Source organism: Triplophysa rosa, linkage group LG11 (assembly GCF_024868665.1).
Source record: "Triplophysa rosa linkage group LG11, Trosa_1v2, whole genome shotgun sequence".
In the NCBI taxonomy this organism is placed as follows: Eukaryota; Metazoa; Chordata; class Actinopteri; order Cypriniformes; family Nemacheilidae; genus Triplophysa; species Triplophysa rosa.
The window spans coordinates 24030601-24051271 of record NC_079900.1 but is presented as its reverse complement, the minus strand read 5'-3'; the positions used below and the strand labels follow the sequence as shown (position 1 = coordinate 24051271).

General features: G+C 43.6%; 1 protein-coding gene across 8 annotated transcripts in view; it reads left to right on the top strand.

The window, feature by feature from the left end:
* The window catches only part of tecpr1b (tectonin beta-propeller repeat containing 1b), a 56781-nt gene that overhangs the window by 3461 nt on the left and 32649 nt on the right, over positions 1 to 20671 (top strand). For 5 of the 8 annotated variants that reach the window (XR_008963778.1, XM_057345100.1, XM_057345099.1 and 2 more), the window contains exons 7-22: positions 296 to 393; positions 1380 to 1481; positions 3934 to 4064; positions 4169 to 4599; positions 6216 to 6313; positions 7047 to 7202; positions 7914 to 8063; positions 8229 to 8386; positions 16368 to 16495; positions 16623 to 16716; positions 16784 to 16880; positions 16963 to 17042; positions 17126 to 17182; positions 17857 to 18031; positions 18211 to 18346; positions 18691 to 18783. Coding sequence is in view for 6 of the 8 variants with exons in the window: in XM_057345100.1 (XP_057201083.1) it covers positions 296 to 393; positions 1380 to 1481; positions 3934 to 4064; positions 4169 to 4599; positions 6216 to 6313; positions 7047 to 7202; positions 7914 to 8063; positions 8229 to 8386; positions 16368 to 16495; positions 16623 to 16716; positions 16784 to 16880; positions 16963 to 17042; positions 17126 to 17182; positions 17857 to 18031; positions 18211 to 18346; positions 18691 to 18783 (2184 nt within the window). In the remaining 2 variants the exon portion in view is untranslated. The remainder of the gene's footprint in view (positions 1 to 295; positions 394 to 1379; positions 1482 to 3933; positions 4065 to 4168; positions 4600 to 6215; positions 6314 to 7046; positions 7203 to 7913; positions 8064 to 8228; positions 8387 to 16367; positions 16496 to 16622; positions 16717 to 16783; positions 16881 to 16962; positions 17043 to 17125; positions 17183 to 17856; positions 18032 to 18210; positions 18347 to 18690; positions 18784 to 20671) is intronic. The other 3 variants (XR_008963779.1, XM_057345101.1, XM_057345102.1) reach the window with 1 other exon arrangement.

Below are 20671 nucleotides of genomic sequence, written 5' to 3'. Positions count from 1 at the left end.
AGTCGCACTTGTGAATGCCATTGATTTCACCATGAGTAACTCGACAACTCTAAATGTGTCTATTGATTCATATCATTTCTAAGCATAGTAAACTCTTTTTTGTTGGGTGAAATGTTGTACTTGAGAGCGTGCTTGTACTGGCTTTAGCTAGAAATGCCTCTTGGTTTGATGTTTCATTATATAAAGCAGTAGTGACTTGCACATTTATCGGTGTGGTTTGGGTGTAAAAAGGTGTGTCTTATCTTGTATCTTGTCAAGATTTTCTTTAAGCTTTAAAAGGTTTTGATGTTCTCAGGTTCATCGTGGGAGGTGGTAGAGTCCCCGAATCAGAAAGGAGTTGTTCATGTCGCAGTGGGTGTCAGTGTGGTTTGGGCTGTTACTAAGGACAACAAAGTAAGATGATACATGACAGTTTTGTTTAGTAAGACTTCACAGTAAGGTTATTTTGAATGCATTAACTAACATGATCTAACAGTAATACAGTTTTCTAGCATGTATTAATCTTTGTAAATTTAGTTCATGTCAACACAATTATTCTCGTTAGTTCATGGTGCATTAATTAATGTTAACAGATACAACGTTTGATTTAAAAAATGTATTAGTAAATGTTGAAGTTAACATGAAGTATATACTAAGTAGTATTGGTCACTGTTAGTTCATGTTATACACGGCTGGTTGGAATGCTTGATTCTGATTGGCCAGTCGCGACATTTGCAGGTTCGTTATTCCCAGATAACAACCACTCAAAACTAATAACACACGGTAACCGGGATGCAGCAAATCATTTTGACATGTTTTTCTTTGACAAATTGAATATAAATATGTCTTGTAATAAGATACAGTATATGACATTATATTTACAAATTATTAAACCAAATTGCCTGTTCGTGACATTTGAACGTCGTTTCTCACCTTAAAACCGAAAGTAAACAACTTTTCCTCGCAGAAGGTCTGCATTCGGTAAAAATGAGCTAATAAAATATTCAAATTTCAATCCAGTTTTTTTCTCATGTGGCAAGTAGCCGTGTAATAAGCGAGATAATGTACAAGCAGCTGGTTGAAATAAGCCCCTTCAGTGTGATATAAGACCCTCCAGTTTGCATCGCGTCCTGATCACACTGTTGGGGCTTATTTTTGCAATAACAACCGGCTGCCTGTACATTATCCCTTACTTAGTCAATGTACAGTATTAACTCATGTTAACAAATACAACCTTATTGTGAAGTGTTACCAAAATGTTTTATCAAAACGGTGCTTCTGCATACTAAAACGAGCATACTACTGTTTACAGTATACAGTATGGTGCACTGTGCAGTAACCACTACATGAGTATTCCATTCTGAACATATCCATTTCATGTGTGTATTTGTGTGTGATAGGTTTGGTTCAGGAGGGGAGTGGATTCCCACAATCCCACTGGCTCAGGCTGGATCAGTATTGGTGGAGAGATGGTGATGCTAAGTGTGGGGCCCAATGACCAAGTGAGATCAAATACTTCCCTATGGCATATACTGTATCAGTGTACCGTATTGTTTTCATTCAAGCAATACAAAAATATTTTCTTTGGACTCTCCTTAACAATCCGCTTGGTTTTAGGAATCATTGATTAATTCACAAAAGGTGCAGGACACAGTTACACACCAAAGTTTCTTTCAAATCCTTCAGCCTAAATATTAGCAATAGGGTAGTGCTGCTTGCCTTATAAAACACCACTAACCAGTGATGAATGAACCTGGATAAGTTTATAACATTGACACTATGCTCTAATCGCTCTCGCTGATATCGTATTTCATCTGGAATAATAATTTTCTCCTGCATGGACAACTCTAGTGGCCTTAGTACTGGCCCTTGGGGAACGCCCATCCACAGTAGGGTGGGGACAGACAGTTCTGATTACACTCGCGTTCTCATATGCAACTTTGGGGATTAACCATCATTAGATCCTGAGTCCCACAGACCAATATATTCATCCAGCACCAGAGGCAGTGTATCCACTGTCCATGTTTATGTGCACAAACACCCGCCATCCAATCGCCATCTCCAGCTCACACTGGCCCCTCCCCTCACACCGCCAGGACCGGCATGTACTGTAAGGTCTGGAGGAGTCGGATTGCCGTGGGTGTTGATTTTTAGAGTCTCTGTGTGGAGTTTGCAAGCGGTGCAAACTTCTTCTCTCTCTCTCTCTCTCTCTCTCTCTCTCTCTCTCTCTGCAATTTGACCTCCAACCCCCGTTCTGCCCAACCATATATATACACCTTCAATTCTCACTGTCCAACGCACAGCCATTTGGGAGCACATCTAATTTGAGTTTGGCTGCATTCCATCATTCCATTCTTTACATTTTAGTTCTGACCGCCCGGGCTGTGTGTTGAACTCAGCTGCGCTGCTTATATTTGATCTTCTTTAATTTGGGCTAATCAGAAAGAAAATTCTCTACATGACAACTACACTACCAGTCATTCAACACATTTCAGAATAGTTGTCAATTCATCAAAACTTTAGGATAACTTGCATTAATCTCAAGAATGATGTCGTTACTAAGGAAATTCCAAATCATTAAAACTGTTATATTTGATCTGTTATATTTGTCTCTGTAATAAAGCTCAATAAAACTGAAGGAAGGAGGCGGGAACCGGCGAACATTCAAACACTTTAATCAAAAATAAATAAACAATAAACAGCAGTAAAAACAGGACATAAACAAAACTTAACATTTCCAGGCCCGGTCCTCTCTCGTCGGCAGTCCCGTCGCTCATCCTCTTATGCTCCCTAGCTCCCCGTGAGGCATGCGGGACCGGTGCGCGTACAGCTGATACTCATTATCACTCACGCCACCGGCCCCGCCTTCCTGCCCCATGGCTCTCGTCCCGCCTTCCTCGCTACAGTCTCTTTGTTTACTTGTTTAAATTTTTTTTGTTTCTCTTGTCGTTTTATGAAGCAGCTTCTGAAGGTCTTAGAATTTACAACAATTCCAAGCTGTTATTGGCTGGTTTTTCCTCATTATTTCAATACATGCATTTTAAAAGCAAAAATTGTAGTTTTCTAATTAAAGAAACTAATATGTTTGCACAGTTATAGTTTTGTCTGCAGATGTCTACATTTAAGCAGATGCCTTCAAATAAAAAAATATTTACCCTGAACTTTTAACAGGTGGTGTTACATGATCATTAACAGATGTCAACTTTAATTTCCAAAAGCGTTACTACGATGTCATTGACATCACCTACTTAAAACATATTTCCAAGCAACTGATTTTCTACACAGTTTAATGTATTTGAAGCAATAGAGTTACCCAAAAACAAAAATTCATATATTTATCCTCATGTTGTTCAAAACATGTACAGTACTGTATATGACTCTTTCAGTATATGACATGTCTCATGGTTTTGGTTTTAATATATTCAGAACATCTTCTGAGACATGAGAGTGAATAAATGATGAAAGAATTTTCATTGATCATTCATTTGATCATGTTTATGCTTTTAGTATTCAGAAAAAGTATGTTAGTGGTTTAAAGAGAGTCTATTTCTATCATTCTGACCAATTATATGTGTTTTGTAAGGACTATAAAGAGCAAGAATACTTGGAATAAACAAACATTTTACAACGTTTAAAACAAATCCTCCCAATCACTTCAGTGTAATACAGAAGTTGACGTACGTGAGTACTTTACAGCCCTGGACAGCTGAAGGAAGCTATTTAAAAACATAAATCTAAATACTCATGTGATGCTAGTTTGACCTGCAGTAAATGTCTGTTGTTGTTTATGCTCATAAATCAGTTCACATCAATAAATCTAAAACTAATGACCCAACTGTTCTTTAACACTATTATAAATTATTTTTAACATTTTGTCATTAGAATATGAATAGGCTTATAGTATATGAAAAAAGAAATCGTATAATAGATATGATAAGGTTTGTTGTAACACAGGTATGGGGGGTTGGTAGCGATGACCGGATGGTGTATTTTCGTCATGGTGTGACGGCCACCGAGGTGACGGGCAGGTCATGGGTCGCTATGTCTGCTCAGCTCGACTGCGGTGGAATCACAAGCCAATCCAGGTGTGAAGTTTTCTCATGTGTCTTGCGATATCATCTCGCATTTTCATTTCCAACCAATAGATGGCGTCGTAGTTCTGAAAGCCTCTATTTCACATTACGTTCAGTGCCTGCACGCTCAATGATGCTAGTGAGGTCACGGCTCCTTCCCAGGGTTCAGTTCTGGACACGGACGTTCCAAAGCCACGAGTCCCCAAGATCACAAGTGACAGCTTCATCTCTGCCCTAGTGTCTGATCGCTCAGACTCTACTGTACCTGAGGGAAACCAGTTGACGAGTCAAGGGCCAGATTCCTCTATCATGACACCGACACTTCCGTGCAGCCAGGCGGATGGCGCTGATACACCGTGGAGTAATGTTGACTTGGAGGAGATGAAGGGATCCGTACCCAGCACCGCCCGGAGCTCTGTGGCCACGTACCCCTTTGAGCTGGAGCAGAAGACGGTGGAGCAGGAGGACGTGCCTCCCTGGGCCTGGGTCACCGGAGGAGGATGTGACATCGACTCCAGCTCACCCATCAGCTGGCTGAACACCTCAGGTGTTAATATTGTATAACATCACAGATGTCACACATTACATTTACATTTAGTCATTTAGCAGACGCTTTTATCCAAAGCAACTTACAGAGAATTCAGGGAGCAATAAAGCGACATGTCACACAGGAGCAATAATACAATAAGTGCTAATACCAAGTTACTAGTTTCCACAAAAGCCAGAACAATACCTGCTGAGAGAAAGAGACTCAACAACAACAACTCAAATACATTCCGTTTATAGACGGTTTCAGCGACAACAACATAAACAAATGTTATGTGGCCCAAACTTAACTTCCGGTAGACCTCCGCAAAGAATAACTAATCAGTAATTTTTATTTAATTTAATACAATAAAATATCAATATAATTAATAGCAGTGTAAATTAAATATAAAACAAATTGTTAAATAGCCAGACCGAAGTTAACTTTGGGCAAAGTCCTTTTACGGAAGTCGTGCCACTTGGTGGCCATGTTTGCAATGCTTCTGGGCAGCTATTTACGTCATAGCAAATCCACAGTCCTATCTACTTATATAATATTTTCTACTATAATTTATACTTATATTTTTTAAATTGCTGACAAAAATCACAATTAAATATCAAATAATAATACCTGACATGAACTGTATCATAACTTGGGTTTGCTAAGCTGAAATTGCACTAGAAATTACCTTTTTCAAGATCGCTTCATCTACTCTGCATGTGCACAAGCTGGCAAGCGCCTCACGAGAGCCCCGCTCCAGAGAATTGTCAGTCAATATTGATTGACGATTGGCTCGTTTTACTGGAAGGCGGGACTTCCTTCGCTACAGCGGCCATATTGAGCGTTGCATTCCTCCCTATTCATTGTAATGGCAGAGGCGCATCTTGTTAAAATTGCGATAATTTTTACTTCCGTATTTTGATGCATTTCTGAGTGAAATGGAATTTCTAATTAGAAAAAATTGTGGCCGTGGCTTTCGTCTTTCCCTGCGATTTGATTGGATGTATAAAAACAGCCGTTGCATTTTGAAATGGAACTGGCAGCAGACTGACTGTTGAAGGGGAGGAGTTAACGGATGCTCCGCCCAAGCCGATAGTCATTACAGGGCAGAGGTGCATTTTCAGATTTTAACTGAAGATTATGAGGGCACACGAGAGAATGACCCACATTGATAAACTATTTACAATAAATGCTGCAATATTTCATGAATAAATAGGCATTGTCATTTTTCATTTCACGGGGACTTTAATATTAACATCTTTGCTTTGGGCCAGGCGCTTCCGTTTTACATTTTAGCAGATAGATAAAAGTAAGCAAAAGAACAAAAAATAAGCAAAAGAAGTGAAATAAAACAGGACAGTTATAAAATGCAATATATTAAGATGGCATACTTGCACATTTTCCGTAAGATGATGGACTACTAAATGTAAAAATTAAAATTGCCTACGGGATTGTAATATTCAGTCATTATCATTTTATAAATTAAATGAAGTATTTTTATGTTTTTTTTTAATAAATAACTTTCCAGCAATGTGACAAAGTTAATGATTAGCTCTTTTAGCACACGAACGTGATTGCTTAAGTTCAAGTATTAGATGTTTGTTTCCTCATCGTTTGTATTTGTGTGTGTGATTCAGATGCAGGGCCCATTTCTCCATCCATCACACCTGCTCTCAGTGTTACACACACACCCACAGAGAAAACTTCACAGGACAGAGACTCATCAGGAGACACGGTACTGTTTAACACATCTAATGCATTTACCACACTACAGGAAACAAAAACAATTCATGTGTAAAATGTTTAATACTCCCTTATTCACAAGTTGTTTGCTGAGTGAATAAATGAAGTGTTTATTTCCTAAATGTATTTTATTTTTTGAGTTATTATGGCTTAAATCAAAGCAAACCAACTGCAGTTTGATTGACATTAATTGGAAGGCACAATAAAAAAACATGATTTTGGAAAAAAAAACAGACTGATCTCTTTTTGGAAATAAACTCTTCAAATGTAGAAAAGCACTTTGTTTTACACATAAACTCTGACACTACACTGAAAATATGATATTTCATTTCATGTAACCCTGAAAGCAAATGTAAAAGACTTTAACAAAAAGTTGAAATGAAAAAGAATTTTTCAGAACCGTCATACCCAAAATCACATCACTCATGTTTCTCTTTCAAGTAAAAGGGGGGATTTCATGACTCCCATTAAAGATGGGATGAGATTATTCTCAACACCAGCTCCATACGAACATTAAAACAACTTTAGCAATTCTTCACATTTTAAAATCATTAAATTTATAAATGTTACATTTTCCCTTGTGGTCTTAGACTTTTTATATATATTTGGTAGTTTGAAACCAGATTTTTGTTCATATGTAGAAATGCTTGTGATTAGAGCGTTGTAATTTTAAATACAGTTGCTTGACTCAGGAGGTGAAGGACTTGTATGTGTGTGTGTGTCAGTGTGTGCGTGTGATCAGAGGATGTATGTGTTGGTGGAGAGACTGGTCTCCTCATCAGTGGGAGGATGTGAGTTTGATGCTGGAGCAGGTGAGAGGTGCTGGAGATCAGACAGAGCACATCCTTTACTTCTACTACACTCACAACCACCAGAAGAAGGTAAACATGTGCAATCACACGTTAGCTTCTGGTATATAAGCAGTCCAATGCTTTGTGCGTTCGTTAAATGGGACATATAATGAAAACTGGGTTTCTGGACATACTCCTAACGTCACACCACAAAGCATACTCCTCAAACCACTCTGACACTGTGGTGACCAGTGTTAGGTGTAACTAGTTACTGAGTAATTAGTTACTGTAATTTAATTACTTTTCCCATGAAAAAGTAAAGTAAGGGATTACTCTTATTTTTTCTGTAATTTAATTACAGTTACTTCTGATGTAATTAAACTAAATACTTTGTGTAATATATGTGTGTGTGTAATAGTGGAATTGCAATCAAAATTCAAAGTCTAACTTTAAAATCCATGCTTTAATGTATAATTCTCACATTTGTAATACTTTGATCAGTTAATAATACCACTCTATGTAGTTTTATATTATTCATTTGAATGAATTAAAAGAGCCCTTTCATGCCTATCCTTGAATCACTTAACATATCAAGGTTGATATAGGATATAGAAAGTAATTAGTAATAAGTAATTAAATACTTTTTGGAGAGAGTAATTTGTACAGTAATCTAATTACACTATTGAATATGTAATTAGTAACTAGTAATTAATTACTTTTTCAGAGTAACTTACCCAACACTGGTGGTGACTGACACTAAAAACAAGCAGAAACAGGCTTTTTTTGTATCGTGTGTTTCAGTACGTGCACGCGTTGATAAAGGAAGTGACAGCGCTGGTGCCTGTGTTCAGAGACTCTCTCTACACGACGGCTGTGTACACGGCTGAACGCACTCGACAGAGACGTCCCATTTTACTGGCAACTCACTCTCAACAAGACTTCAATACTTGGGTAAAATAAATTTACACAGTCATTCAATAATCCTTTGTTTTAAAGACAATCACACTGTAAACAAAATGATGTTCAGGAATCAGGAACGTGTCCGTGATTGATGTGTAGATCTACACACTCGGCTGCTACATGTTGTTGGTGTTGTTTTGTTCGTAATGTGTGCAGCTTTCTCTGTTGCATGAGTCGTGCTGTGAATCCAGAGGTCTGGGACATCATCTGTCTAAACAGGCCCTGTGGGCTGTGACCTCTAAAGGTGACATCATGGTCCATGAGCCGTCCCCCAGCCTGGAGGCTTCAGCTCAGTATTTACCCTGTGAACAGATGTAAGAACATCATCATCTCACTTTTCTCGGTGGTCTTATCAGAGCTCTGTTCCATACCCTGGTGAGCTGTTAAAGCAATAAGCCCCACGAAGCAGTGGGTTACAGTGCCTTTTATAACAGCTCAGGTAGGGCTGTCACGATTATTAAATAATCGTCTCATCGCGATTGTTTGACCTCATCGCGATGGTTTCAGATCATCGCAATTATTGCACATCTCTATAGAAGACACTAGGGGGAGCTGTAGTGCATCTGCATATTGCATATTTTAGTGTATGTATTGTAACTGAAGCATGGCAATACTTGTAAAATGTACCACCACAACACAATCACTTAAAAAAAACACTAAAACATATACAAATTACCTGCAGTACAATTTAATATCATTTAAGCAAATCTCAGTGTGAAAACCAGTCTACCAAAATTTCATTAACACACAAGTAAAATTTTATTGTAGTCTTGCAAGTGAGAAAAAAACAGACTAGAAGCTTTTCTATGACTGATAGTATTTTAATGGTGGCTTCAATTTACACCTGATCAATTTACTTAATTTACAAGTATTTGGCGGTTGTATTATTGACAGGTAAAAGCCTAAACCTTAAATATATGATGACCCAATTTTTTCCAAGAAAAAAAACTTGGAAATTCAGAACTTGTATTCAGAACAATATGGTCGTTTCAATCGCTGAGTCAATAATGTATGAGAATTAAATGTCAAAGCTCAAAAACAGACAATTAATCGTCGTAATCGTCAAAGCCCTAAAACAGACAATTAATCGTCATAATCGTAATGATTTATTAGACAATTAATCGTCAGTCAAATTTCATAATCGTGACAGCCCTAAGCTCAGGGCGTTGTGTCACGATAAAATGCACTGTAACCCACTACTTCGCGGAGCTTATTGCTTTTATAAAATGGCTATTCCATATGCGCAGCAAGGTTTCATCAAATAAAATGATATTTAGGCTATGTAATGCAGTCAGCCGTTATAAATCGGGGTATTTTATTACTGCTTTGTAGCAAAGCTCAATAAAACGGAAGGAAGGAGGCGGGAACCGGCATCATTCAAACAATAAACTTTAATCGTGAAAGTAAATAAACAATAATAAAACAGGCCGGCAGCCCCTCGCGGCCGACTGCCGGCCAAACAAACACAAACAAACTCCACTTAACTTCCAGGCCCGGGTCCTCTCTCTCGATGGTCCGGTCGCTCGTCCTCTTATGCTCCCGAGCTCCCCCGTGAGGCATGTGGGGACCGGCCCCGCCTTACCCGCCCCACGGCTCTTGCCCCGCCTTCCTCGCTACATACCCCCATCACCCCTCACAGGCCAGGGGGCAGCACCGAGCCTGTGCTTACTCCCCCCCCGGGGGGCCTTCTCCCATGAGGGCCCCAGTGACTGGGACATGCACGGACGAGGCGAGAGAACGGAGCCGGGAGCATCCCGAGCGACTGGAACGAGAGAGGGGAGAGAGGACAAAACAAAAAACAAAAAAACAAACAAAAAGAAAATGTGGTCCGGTTCCCTGACACACTGCCACTCGGTCCTCAGCCCAGCCGAGGCTCCTCCTCGCGGCGCTAGGTTGTGGTGCTGGACGTCCCGCGGACGGCCCGAACCCCCGGCCGCCTCCATGGTTCTCGTACCGCCTTCCTCGCTACAGGCTTACTCGGCTCAGCCAATCAGAATCAAGGACCAGAACTGACTGGTTTATAATTTAATGTAGACTTCATAGACAGCGCATGTTTTTACTGAGATGTGAGCTCATACCGTACATAACAAACATTTTGTTACTAGTTCACATTCAGAATTTAAAAAGAAAAAGGTGATCATGTATACAGTTGCGGAAAAAATTAGGAGACCATTTGAAAATTGTTTTCAATTTGTCTGACGTTACTCTTTAGAGGTGTGTGTTTAGGTAAAATGATTCTTTTTGTTTCTTTCTGTAAACTACTGACAACATTTCTGCCAAATTTCAAATAAAATTATTGTTTCTATTTGCATTTATTTGCAGAAAATGAAAACTGGAGAAACAGGCGAAAATAACTGAAAAGATGCTCTGTGTATTTTTTCAGACCTCAAATGCTGCAAAGAAAACAAGTCAGACCTCAGATTCACTTTTAAGCAATACAACAGTCAGACACTGAACAAAATTATAAACGCCACACTTTAATTGTTTTTGCCCCCATTTTTCATGAGCTGAACTCAAAGTTCTATGTACACAAAAGGCCTATTCTCTCAAATATTGTTCACAAATCTGTCTAAATCTGTGTTAGTGAGCACTTCTCCTTTGCCGAGAGAATCCATCCACCTCACAGGTGTGGCATATCAAGATGCTGATTAGACAGCATGATTATTGCACAGGTGTGCCTTAGGCTGGCCACAATAAAAGGCCACTCTAAAATGTGCAGTTTTACCACACAGCACAATGCCACAGATGTCGCAAGTTTTGAGGGAGCATGCAATTGGCATGCTGACTGCAGGAATGTCCACCAGAGCGGTTGCCCGTGAATTGAATGTTCATTTTTCTACCATAAGCCGTCTCCAAAGGCGTTTTAGAGAATTTGACAGTACATCCAACCGGTAGGGGTGGACTGGGAGGCGAAAACGGCCTATGGAGTTTTCGGTCCTCATCGGCTCTCCTCCATTACTGTCGACGGGGGGGGGGGGGGTTGATTGCATCGGCCCTCCACCATTTCTGTTCACGGGGGGTGGGGGGTGTATGTAACGTGTGTGCATTTGCGTCTGTCCGGTCCAAGCGTCCATTCTGACCCCTTACATTAGCGGCCCACCGGGAAAAGTTCCGATACTCCAGATGGCCATTCTGTCCCTGGTCACGGCCGTAGGCTGTCGGTGGGATGGCCGTTCTGGACTTTGACAGAATGTCCTACTGGTCAGTCTGCCCCTGCCAACCGGCCTCACAACCGCAGACCACGTGTAACCACACCAGCCCAGGACCTCCACATCCAGCATCTTCACCTCCAGGATCGTCTGAGACCAGCCACCCGGACAGTTGCTGCAACAGTCGGTTTGCATAACCAAAGAATTTCTGAACAAACTGTCAGAAACCGTCTGAGGGAAGCTCATCTGCATGCTCGTCGTCCTCATCGGTGTCTCGACCTGACTGCAGTTCGTCATCGTAACCGACTTGAGTGGGCAAATGCTCACATTCGATGGCGTCTGGCACTTTAGAGAGCTGTTCTCTTCAATCCTGGTTCCCTTTCTATCGGTCTCTCGACGTTGTGTTGAGCCAACAGATGGGGTTTGACTTGAGAACCTATCATCTTCTGATTATTTTGAAAAGGCCAATGAAAATTGGCGAATGAAATTTGCATGCCGGACTCCGCCCCGGACATCCGGGTATAAAAGGAACACGACATGCAGCATTCATTCACCTTTTGGTCTTCAGAGCCTAAGCATCTGATGATCTTCTGCGGATCTTCGTTGATCTACCTGCGATCTCACGATCTACCTTCCTGCTGGAATCTACGACGTGGTGCAGCGGACAGTCCCTTCCTGCAGCTACTCTCCCCTGGGCGTCTCGGCAGTTCCGGAGGTGGCAAAGAGCAAATTTCCTTCTAAAAGAGCAAATTTCTCCAGCGTGGCATGGCCCGCTGCTCTCGTGGGTGCAACGCGCTCATCGAGGAGGGGGACGGACACGATGTCTGCCTCAGGTGTTTGGGTCTCCGTCACGCTGAGGCAGCTTTTGTGGATACGTCCTGCCTGCAGTGCGGGCGGATGGCAATCCAGACATTGCGGTCACGGGTGGCTGTGTTCTTTATGGACACGCGGACTCCGAGGATTCGTCGACACCCCGACGAATCCTCGGAGCTCCCTCCCTCGGGGGGTCGAGCCCAGGAGGAAGCGGACGTCGAGATGTCATCCATGCTATTCCGGGCCACCGCGAGCATTGGGTTGCAGTGTACCACACTGCCTCCTCCCCAGCACTTGCGGCTGGATACGTGGTACCTCGGGTCTGATACGTGGTACCTCGGGGACCTCGGCCCCGGTCCCGTTCTTCCCGGAGGTGCATGAGGAGCTCAGTAAGTCGTGGAACGCCCCCCTCACGGCCCGTTCCCGTCAGACAGGCTCTGTCGCCCTTACCTCCCTCGATGGTGGGTCAGCCAGAGGCTATGTCGAGCTTCCCCAGGTGGAGCGTGCTGTCGCAGTGCACCTGTGCCCGCAGACGGCGGCCACCTGGAGGGCTCGGCCTAGACTCCCTTCCAAGGCGTGTAAGTTTTTGGCATCCCTGGTGTCGAAGGCTTACACTGCTGCAGGACAGGCTGCCTCCTCCCTCCACGCCATGGCCATCCTGCAAGTTCACCAGGCCAAGGCGTTGAAGGAGCTCCACGAGGGTAGGACCGACCCAGTGGCAATGCAGGAACTCCGCACCGCCACTGACCTCGCTCTACGGGTGACTAAGGTGACGGCACGGGCCCTGGGTCGGGCGATGTCCACCATGGTGGTCCAGGAGAGGCACCTCTAGCTAAACCTTGCGCAGATGAGGGACTCTGAGAAAGCTGCCCCCATCTCGCAGGGTGGGCTGTTTGGTGACACCATCGAAGATTTCTCCCAACAGTTTTCGACGGTGAAGAAGCAGACGGAGGCGATCAAACACATCCTGCCCCACCGCGACTCGGCCGCCTCCAGGCCTTCGAGATCCCAAGCGGAATCTGCTTCCCAGCAGCCCCGGTCCTCCTCGACTCCGGGTCCGGTTCCAGGGCCCCCTTCTCAGGCTGCCTCCCGGAAAAGGACATAGAAGAGGAAACCGCCACCCCGCCAGCAGCCGTCGCGGAAGCAGAAGCAGCCTGATGGGGTGGACCCCAGGGAGATCGAGCTACCATCTGGCCCGACCCCAGCAACATCGCTGGGGGATCAGACAGGGACGGTTCCTGCCCCGTCTCACCATCTGCTGGCCTCCTCCGGGGGGCCAGCGCCCACTTTCTCACAAAAAGAGTTTCCTCTCTCTCTAGGTCGTTACAGCCACTCCCACTCTCGACACGACAGTGGACGGCAACTCGACGTTGCGTCATGGCGAAGCGCAATGTTGAGTATAAACACCAGCCCTCAGCACTCTCAGTCAGACAGTTCGTTGAGCTGCACAAACGCCAGGCAGGAAAAACAGCACAGCCGTTCTCCTCCCCGGGGCTCTCCCCCGGCAAGGGATCCGCATTGCTGGCCATCGAACCACCCCCTGCAGGGGCAATGAGGCAGATCGTACCCCTAGTCCCCCGTCTCGGTTCCTGGGAGCCTGGCTTCGGCTTCCCAGGCCGTCAGGTTGGCTGAGGAGGACGAGGACGGCCGCCCAAGTTTCGGCGCATCCTCTCTACCTCAGTCAGAGGCAAGGATGCTCCCGTGCTTCGGGCCGAGGTCGCCACCCTTCTGGCGAAGGGAGCGATCGAGCCCGTCCTACCAGCCGAGATGTCCAACGGGTTCTACAGCCCGTACTTCATTGTCCCCAAGAAAGACGGGGGGGCTGCACCCCATCCTGGATCTGCATGTCCTGAACAAGCACCTACACAAGCTGCCATTCAGGATGTTCACGCAGAAGCGCATCCTGTCATCCGTCAGATGTCAGGATTGGTTCATGGCAATCAACCTGTAGGACGCGTACTTTCATGTCTCGATCCTCCCTCGTCATCGGCCGTTCCTACGGTTCGCTTTCGAGGGGCGGTCATATCAGTACAGTGTCCTCCCCTTCGGTCTGTCCCTGTCTCCACGTGTCTTCACGAAGATCGTGGAAGCCGCCCTCCTTCCCCTCAGGGAAAGAGGTGTGCGGGTACTGAACTATCTCGACGACTGGCTAATCTTGGCACACTCGCGAGATCTGTTGTGTACACACAGGGACCTGGTGCTCCGGCACCTAGATCGGTTGGGGCTACAGGTCAACTGGGAAAAGAGCAAGCTCTCCCCTGTGCAGAGCATCCTCTTTCTCGGTATGGAACTCGACTCTGTCTCCATGACAGCGCGACTGACTACAGAGCGTGCCCAGTCAGTGTTGAATTGCCTGAAGCTTATCAGACAATCAGCGGTCCCCCTGAAACAATTTCAGAGGCTCCTGGGTTACATGGCATCCTCGGCGGGGGTGGTCCCCCTCGGGTTAATGCACATGTGACTGCTCCAGCACTGGCTACAGAGTCGAGTTCCTTGGAGAGCGTGGCACACCGGCAGCAGGCGTATGGTCATCACGCCTTTCTGCCGGCACACCCTAACCCCCTGGTCTTCCATGACCTTTTTGCGGACAGGAGTCCCCCTGGGGCAGGTGTCAAGGCACGTAGTAGTGATGACGGATGCCTCCCTGCAGGGTTGGGGTGCCGTGTGCAAGGGGCACGCAGTGTCGGGGCGATGGACGGGCCCCCGCCTGCGTTGGCATATCAACTGCCTAGAGTTGTTGGCTGTGCTACTTGCACTGAGGAGGCTACAACCTCTCGTGCAGGGCAGGCACGTGCTGGTCCGGTCGGACAGCACAGCTGCCGTGGCGTATATCAATCGTCAGGGTGGCATTTGCTCATGGCAGCTAACACGACTCGCCCGACGCCTCCTCCTCTGGAGTCAGCAGGTGATCAGCTCCCTGCGAGCCACACACATCCCGGGCGTCTTGAACCAGACAGCAGATGCGCTCTCTCGTCAGTCGACGCCTCGCGGAGAGTGGCGACTCCATCCCTGTGCAGTCCAGCTCATTTGGGAGCAGTTCAGATGCTCAGGCTCCTCAGACCAAGAGGTGAATGAATGCTGCATGCTGTGTTCCTTTTATACCTGGATGTCCGGGGCAGAGTCCGGCATGCAAATTTCATTTGCCAATTTTCATTGGCCTTTTCAAAATAATCAGAAGATGATAGGTTCTCAAGTCAAACCCCATCTGTCGGCTCGACACAACGTCTCGTTCCCTCCATCAGGGAACTGAGGTTACATCCGTAACCAAGACGTTTTCACTGTACAGGGCAGATGGCAGAGGCGTCGTGTGGGTGAGCCATAACCCTAACCCAGCCATTGAAGAGGAGTGGACCAACATTCCACAGGCCACAATCAACAACCTGATCAACTCTATGCGAAGGAGATGTGTTGCACTGCGTGAGGCAAATGGTGGTCACACCAGATACTGACTGGTTCTCGGATCCCCCGGACCCGGATCCCCCCAGATCCCCAATACAGTAAAACTGCACATTTTAGAGTGGCCTTTTATTGTGGCCAGCCTAAGGCACACCTGTGCAATAATCATGCTGTCTAATCAGCATCTTGATATGCCACACCTGTGAGGTGGATGCATTCTCTCGGAAAAGGAGAAGTGCTCACTAACACAGATTTAGACAGATTTGTGAACAATATTTGAGAGAAATAGGCCTTTTGTGTACATAGAAAAAGTCTTAGATCTTTGAGTTCAGCTCATGAAAAATGGGTGCTAAAACAAAAGTGTTGCGTTTATAATTTTGTTCAGTGTATTTCTACATGTGTTTAGGAAAAGTTCAAACATTCTTTTTTATGTGATGACCTTGATTTTCATCACGTTCTGTTGGATGAATCCTGATGTTTGTTGAAATTCAACAGACACTGGACTGGACGCAATACATCTAAAATACTGAATAAATGAAACTTTGGAATAGTCTCTTAATTTTTTCCGCGGCTGTGTATTTAGCCGACATCGCATTTGATTCAATCCACGTGCTGCATTGCATTCTGGGATTCGAGGACACACGCAAATCTTCTCGAATCCTACAAAGCAAAATAACGCCTTTCTTCTTTCACACTGCACTGATATCGCATTAAAATGCACTTTAGTTAGACATCTTTCTGGTTGTTGGAACAGAGCTGATCTCTTGCTTATCTCTGATCTTTTAATTCTTTACCCATGTGTTGGCTCGCATGTCCATGGAAGTGCTCTTCGTTTACTTTTCTTCAAAGCTGTGTGTGCATTGGGTTTGTTATTGTAATGTTGTATCATGATTGTGTGTTTGTTATGCGTCATGAGCATCTGTGTGATGGCTGTCAGGTTCTGGCGTCAGGTTGCGGGTCACCTGCTCTGTGTGGAGTCTAACAGTCTGGGTGTGGTGTGGGGTATCGGTCATGATCACACTGCCTGGGTCTACACGGGGGGCTTCAGGGGAGACTCGCCTCAGGGTAAAGTTGATGTTTTTGCATCATGTGGCTCACACTGCATTACTCTCGCCTGCGTCTAGTCCTGCTTTAAGATCACTCGTCACTGTTTCAAACAATAATATCAACGTTTAAAGTTCTCTCATTTCAGGAAATGAAAATATTGACCAGACAATAACGGACGTAAGGGGCGTCTACGTCTATGAGAACCAGCGGTGGAACCCGATGACAGGATACACAGATAAGTGAGTGTCCATTAACTCACGTGTGACCTTCAGACAATGTCTTACAAACGTCCCCTCTCTCTCTCAGGGGTCTTCCAACAGATCGCTACATGTGGAGCGATGCGTCAGGTCTAAGAGAGTGTACCAAAGAGAACACCAACCCTCCCTCACCGCAGTGGATATGGGTACGCTGTTTGTGTAAATGCTAGTTTGTTGTATTTTTCTTTTGCACTGTCTCTGAATGATGGCGGAACGTGATTTTCGCAGGTGTCTGATTGGGCCGTAGACTACGATGTACCCGGAGGGTCAGATAAAGAAGGCTGGCAGTATGCTGCAGATTTCTCTGTGTATGTTGTGTCAGTATGATCATATAAACAGAAGTACTTCTGATCCAAACTGAGAGCTAGATTTCTTTCTCTTGATCGTACAGGACCTTCCACGGTTATAAGACGATGAAGGACTTTGTGCGACGCAGGCGGTGGGTGAGGTCAGTTTTGAGCAAAAACAAACCAAAAAAGGCCAACAACAAGTTTGTTTCCAAAACGAGATAACGAAATGTTTTAAAAAATGTTTTTATGTTATCATGTTTTTATTGTGTTTTATGGTGTTAGTTAGCTGTATTTTTTGAGTTATTACGGTTTAAATCAAAACAAACCAACTGCAATTTGATTGACATTAATTGGAATGATTTTGACATGATTTTTGAAACATTGAGTTGTCTCATTTTGGAAATAAACTCTTCAAATATACATTTTTTTTTTTTTTTAGAAAATAGCAACATCCATATCAAAACTTTAACAATAACAAGAATGATATTGTTGCGATGACTTTTATGCTGGGTTCACACCAAACACGAACAATCGCGTTCCACGCTCTTTATAACTCGAGGGAAAAGTTTGTTATTTCACGTGAGTGACACGAAATGACAAATATTTTCAACCTTCGCGGCAATCGCGCCGCCTGATTCGCGTCGTTCGCACCGCCTGCTGTACGCGTCTTTGCATTGACTTTGTATGTAGTTTACTCGCGCAAAACGCTTAATTCGCATTTGGTGTGAACCCGGTGTTTTTTTTTTCAATTAGAATCCATTTAGATTTAAAGGACTTCAGCTCTACAGCATCTGCACAGGAAATGATGTAGAACACATGTCGTGTCTTACAGGAAGTGTCAGGTCGCTCTCACTGGACCTTGGCAGAAAGTTCCTCCCATCCCTCTGAGTGACATCACCATCCTGCCGTGTCTGACTCAGTGCAGCGTGGAGCAGGTTCCTCTGTGGGCCATCAGTGAGAAGGGAGATGTGCTGTGTCGTCTGGGGGTCACAGCTGATAACCCTGCCGTGAGGATCGAGCTCACACATTCTGTTATTTAGGAATGCACTGTAAAATTGTTTAGAATTGACAAACTGTAAGGCTTACACATTGGGGACCATCAGGGGGGGACGCAGTCAGTTTTTCAAGATTGAGTGTTCAGGGCGTACGGCACGTCCTCTAACCAGAAGTCTCTGTGAAACCACAGGGTAACTCCTGGCTTCATGTAGGGACAGATCAGCCCTGTAAGTCCATCTCCATAGGTGGAGGTCATCAGGTGTGGGCCGTTGCCAGGGATGGTGCCATCTTCTACAGGGGCTCTGTGTCTGCCCACAACCCAGCGGGTGAGAGCACAGAATCCTGCTGATGAAGAGACCTGTTCACACCTAGAATGATACCTATATTAGCTTTCACACCACAGGACGATCATGTTATGTTTATTCTTCTAAGCTCACACCACTTGAATTTGAATGAATTTTGATTGGCTGTTTCATCGTTCAAAAAAAGAAAAACTCTAGTCATATCATTCCTCTGTTTTGTTCCACCTGCTCGCCTCTCTACCCTCGCCCTGCCATGGCGTTAAGTCTCCCGTTCCAACCCTTTTCAAATTAGAAATGTGACCAGGGATTTCATGACTCTTAATGCCATTATACATTAGAAGTCACATTACCCATCATTTTTTTCACAGGTGAATGCTGGTACCACATTCCCTCTCCACCGAGACAAACCCTCAAACAGGTGTGTGTGGGCCGGACCTCTGTTTATGCTGTGGATGAAAACAGTGAGTCCGGTTTTTACTCGAATTACGTTTTATTGTAAAATATATATATATTTAGAATAACATTTGACCATATTGTTTGTATTTATTCTGCAGTATATTGTTTCTATGAAATGCCCTACTACATTTATGTGTGAATGTTAGGGCTGTCACGATGAAGAAATTTGGCTGACGATTGATTGTCTATTAAATAATTGCGATTATGGCGATTAATTGTCTGTTTTAAGGCTTTGACAATACATTTTTTCAATGAAGATCAAATATTTACTTTAGAAATGTGAAAATGTTGTAAATAGGGCTGTCACAGTTATGAAATTTTGCTGACAATTAATTGTCTATTAAATAATTATGGAGTGATTTTAGTCTCATTAATTATTCACGCGTAAAACAGATACACACATGCGTAAACAGTTTCACATCAATAAAACCTTATGATAAAAATTTATGTCCACAAAGTATAAATATACATTTACAAAAAGATATTCACGTCCGTAAAACAAAACTATTTTCTCATAAAGTACGTTTCGCAAACATACGACTGTGCACAAATATTTCGAAAGTTTAAAATGTACATGTTTATCGTGTTATGTGAATGTGCAAATCGTCACTCACGTGTGAATGGCCTTGGATGTGTGTGTGTGTTTTTTGAGACTCTCCTGGCAGCGCATCCCCCTCCCACATGGGTTGTCATACTCTTTAGCCAATCAGATTCAACCTTACCATTCAACCAATCATAAACGCGGAGAGCACAGGACTCAAGGAAAACGGCTCTGCGCACCTTTTGCGCAGTTTGACTCACTTCCTGTGTTGCCAATTTAGTGATTTTTCAGCCCCCTTAAGCGAGATATTTTCCAAAAGGCGGCTAGCTACAAATCTATGCGCCCATACAAAACAATGTTTCCAAGAACTAGTCATTTATTGTCCTTGTTTGCCCTTGTTCATTTAAAACATACATTGTATGGACATACAAACATGACCACATCTCATCTATCAGGAACAGTTTGTTACCCAGACGGATTTTAGCAGTTCAGTGGAAGTGACTGCTGGTTGTGTAGTTTTAAGTGGTCATGTTCACTCACTATTTCATACTTTTTTTCTACAAAATAAGTTAATAAAAACAGATTTATTGTATTATGTTTTAATACAGCATCACAGCTCAGAGAGTAGATTAGGGAAGCTGTACAAACGAGCCTTTAGTGCTAACATTAGTGCTCCTTGAGTTCTGTGCTCTCCACGATTATGATTGGTTGAATGGTAAGGTTGAATCTGATTGGCTAAACAGGATGACAACTCAAGTGGGAGGGACAGCGCTGCCAAGACAGTCACAAAATACACACAAACAAATCCAGGGCGATTCACACGTGAGTGACGATTTGCACATTCACATTCAATGATAAACTTGTACATTTTAAACTTTCTAAATATTTGTGCACAGTTGTACGTCTGTGAATTGTATTAAGCGTTTGTGAAACATATTTTATGAGGATATAATTTTATTTTATGAACGTGAATTGTTTTTTTGTGAATGTATATATATAATTTTTGCACGTGAATTAGGTTTCATTCACGTGAAACTGGCTACGCAAGTGTACATCGTGTTTTATGTGTGAATAATTAATGAGACTAAAATCGCTCCATAAATAATTGCGATTATGGCGATTAATTGTCTGTTTTAAGGCTTTGACAATGTAACTATACATTTTTTATTCAATGAAGAAACTAGATATTTTAAACATGTGATTTAAAAAAACCCCGAATATTATTTACTATAGAGTGACCTTAACGTTGAAGACTGTCATGAGCACTTAAACTAGATATGAGGGTCTTGCTGTGTAGATACAGCAAGTCTGGAAAAAAACTAATAAAAAATACAAAGCTAATACAAGTCAAA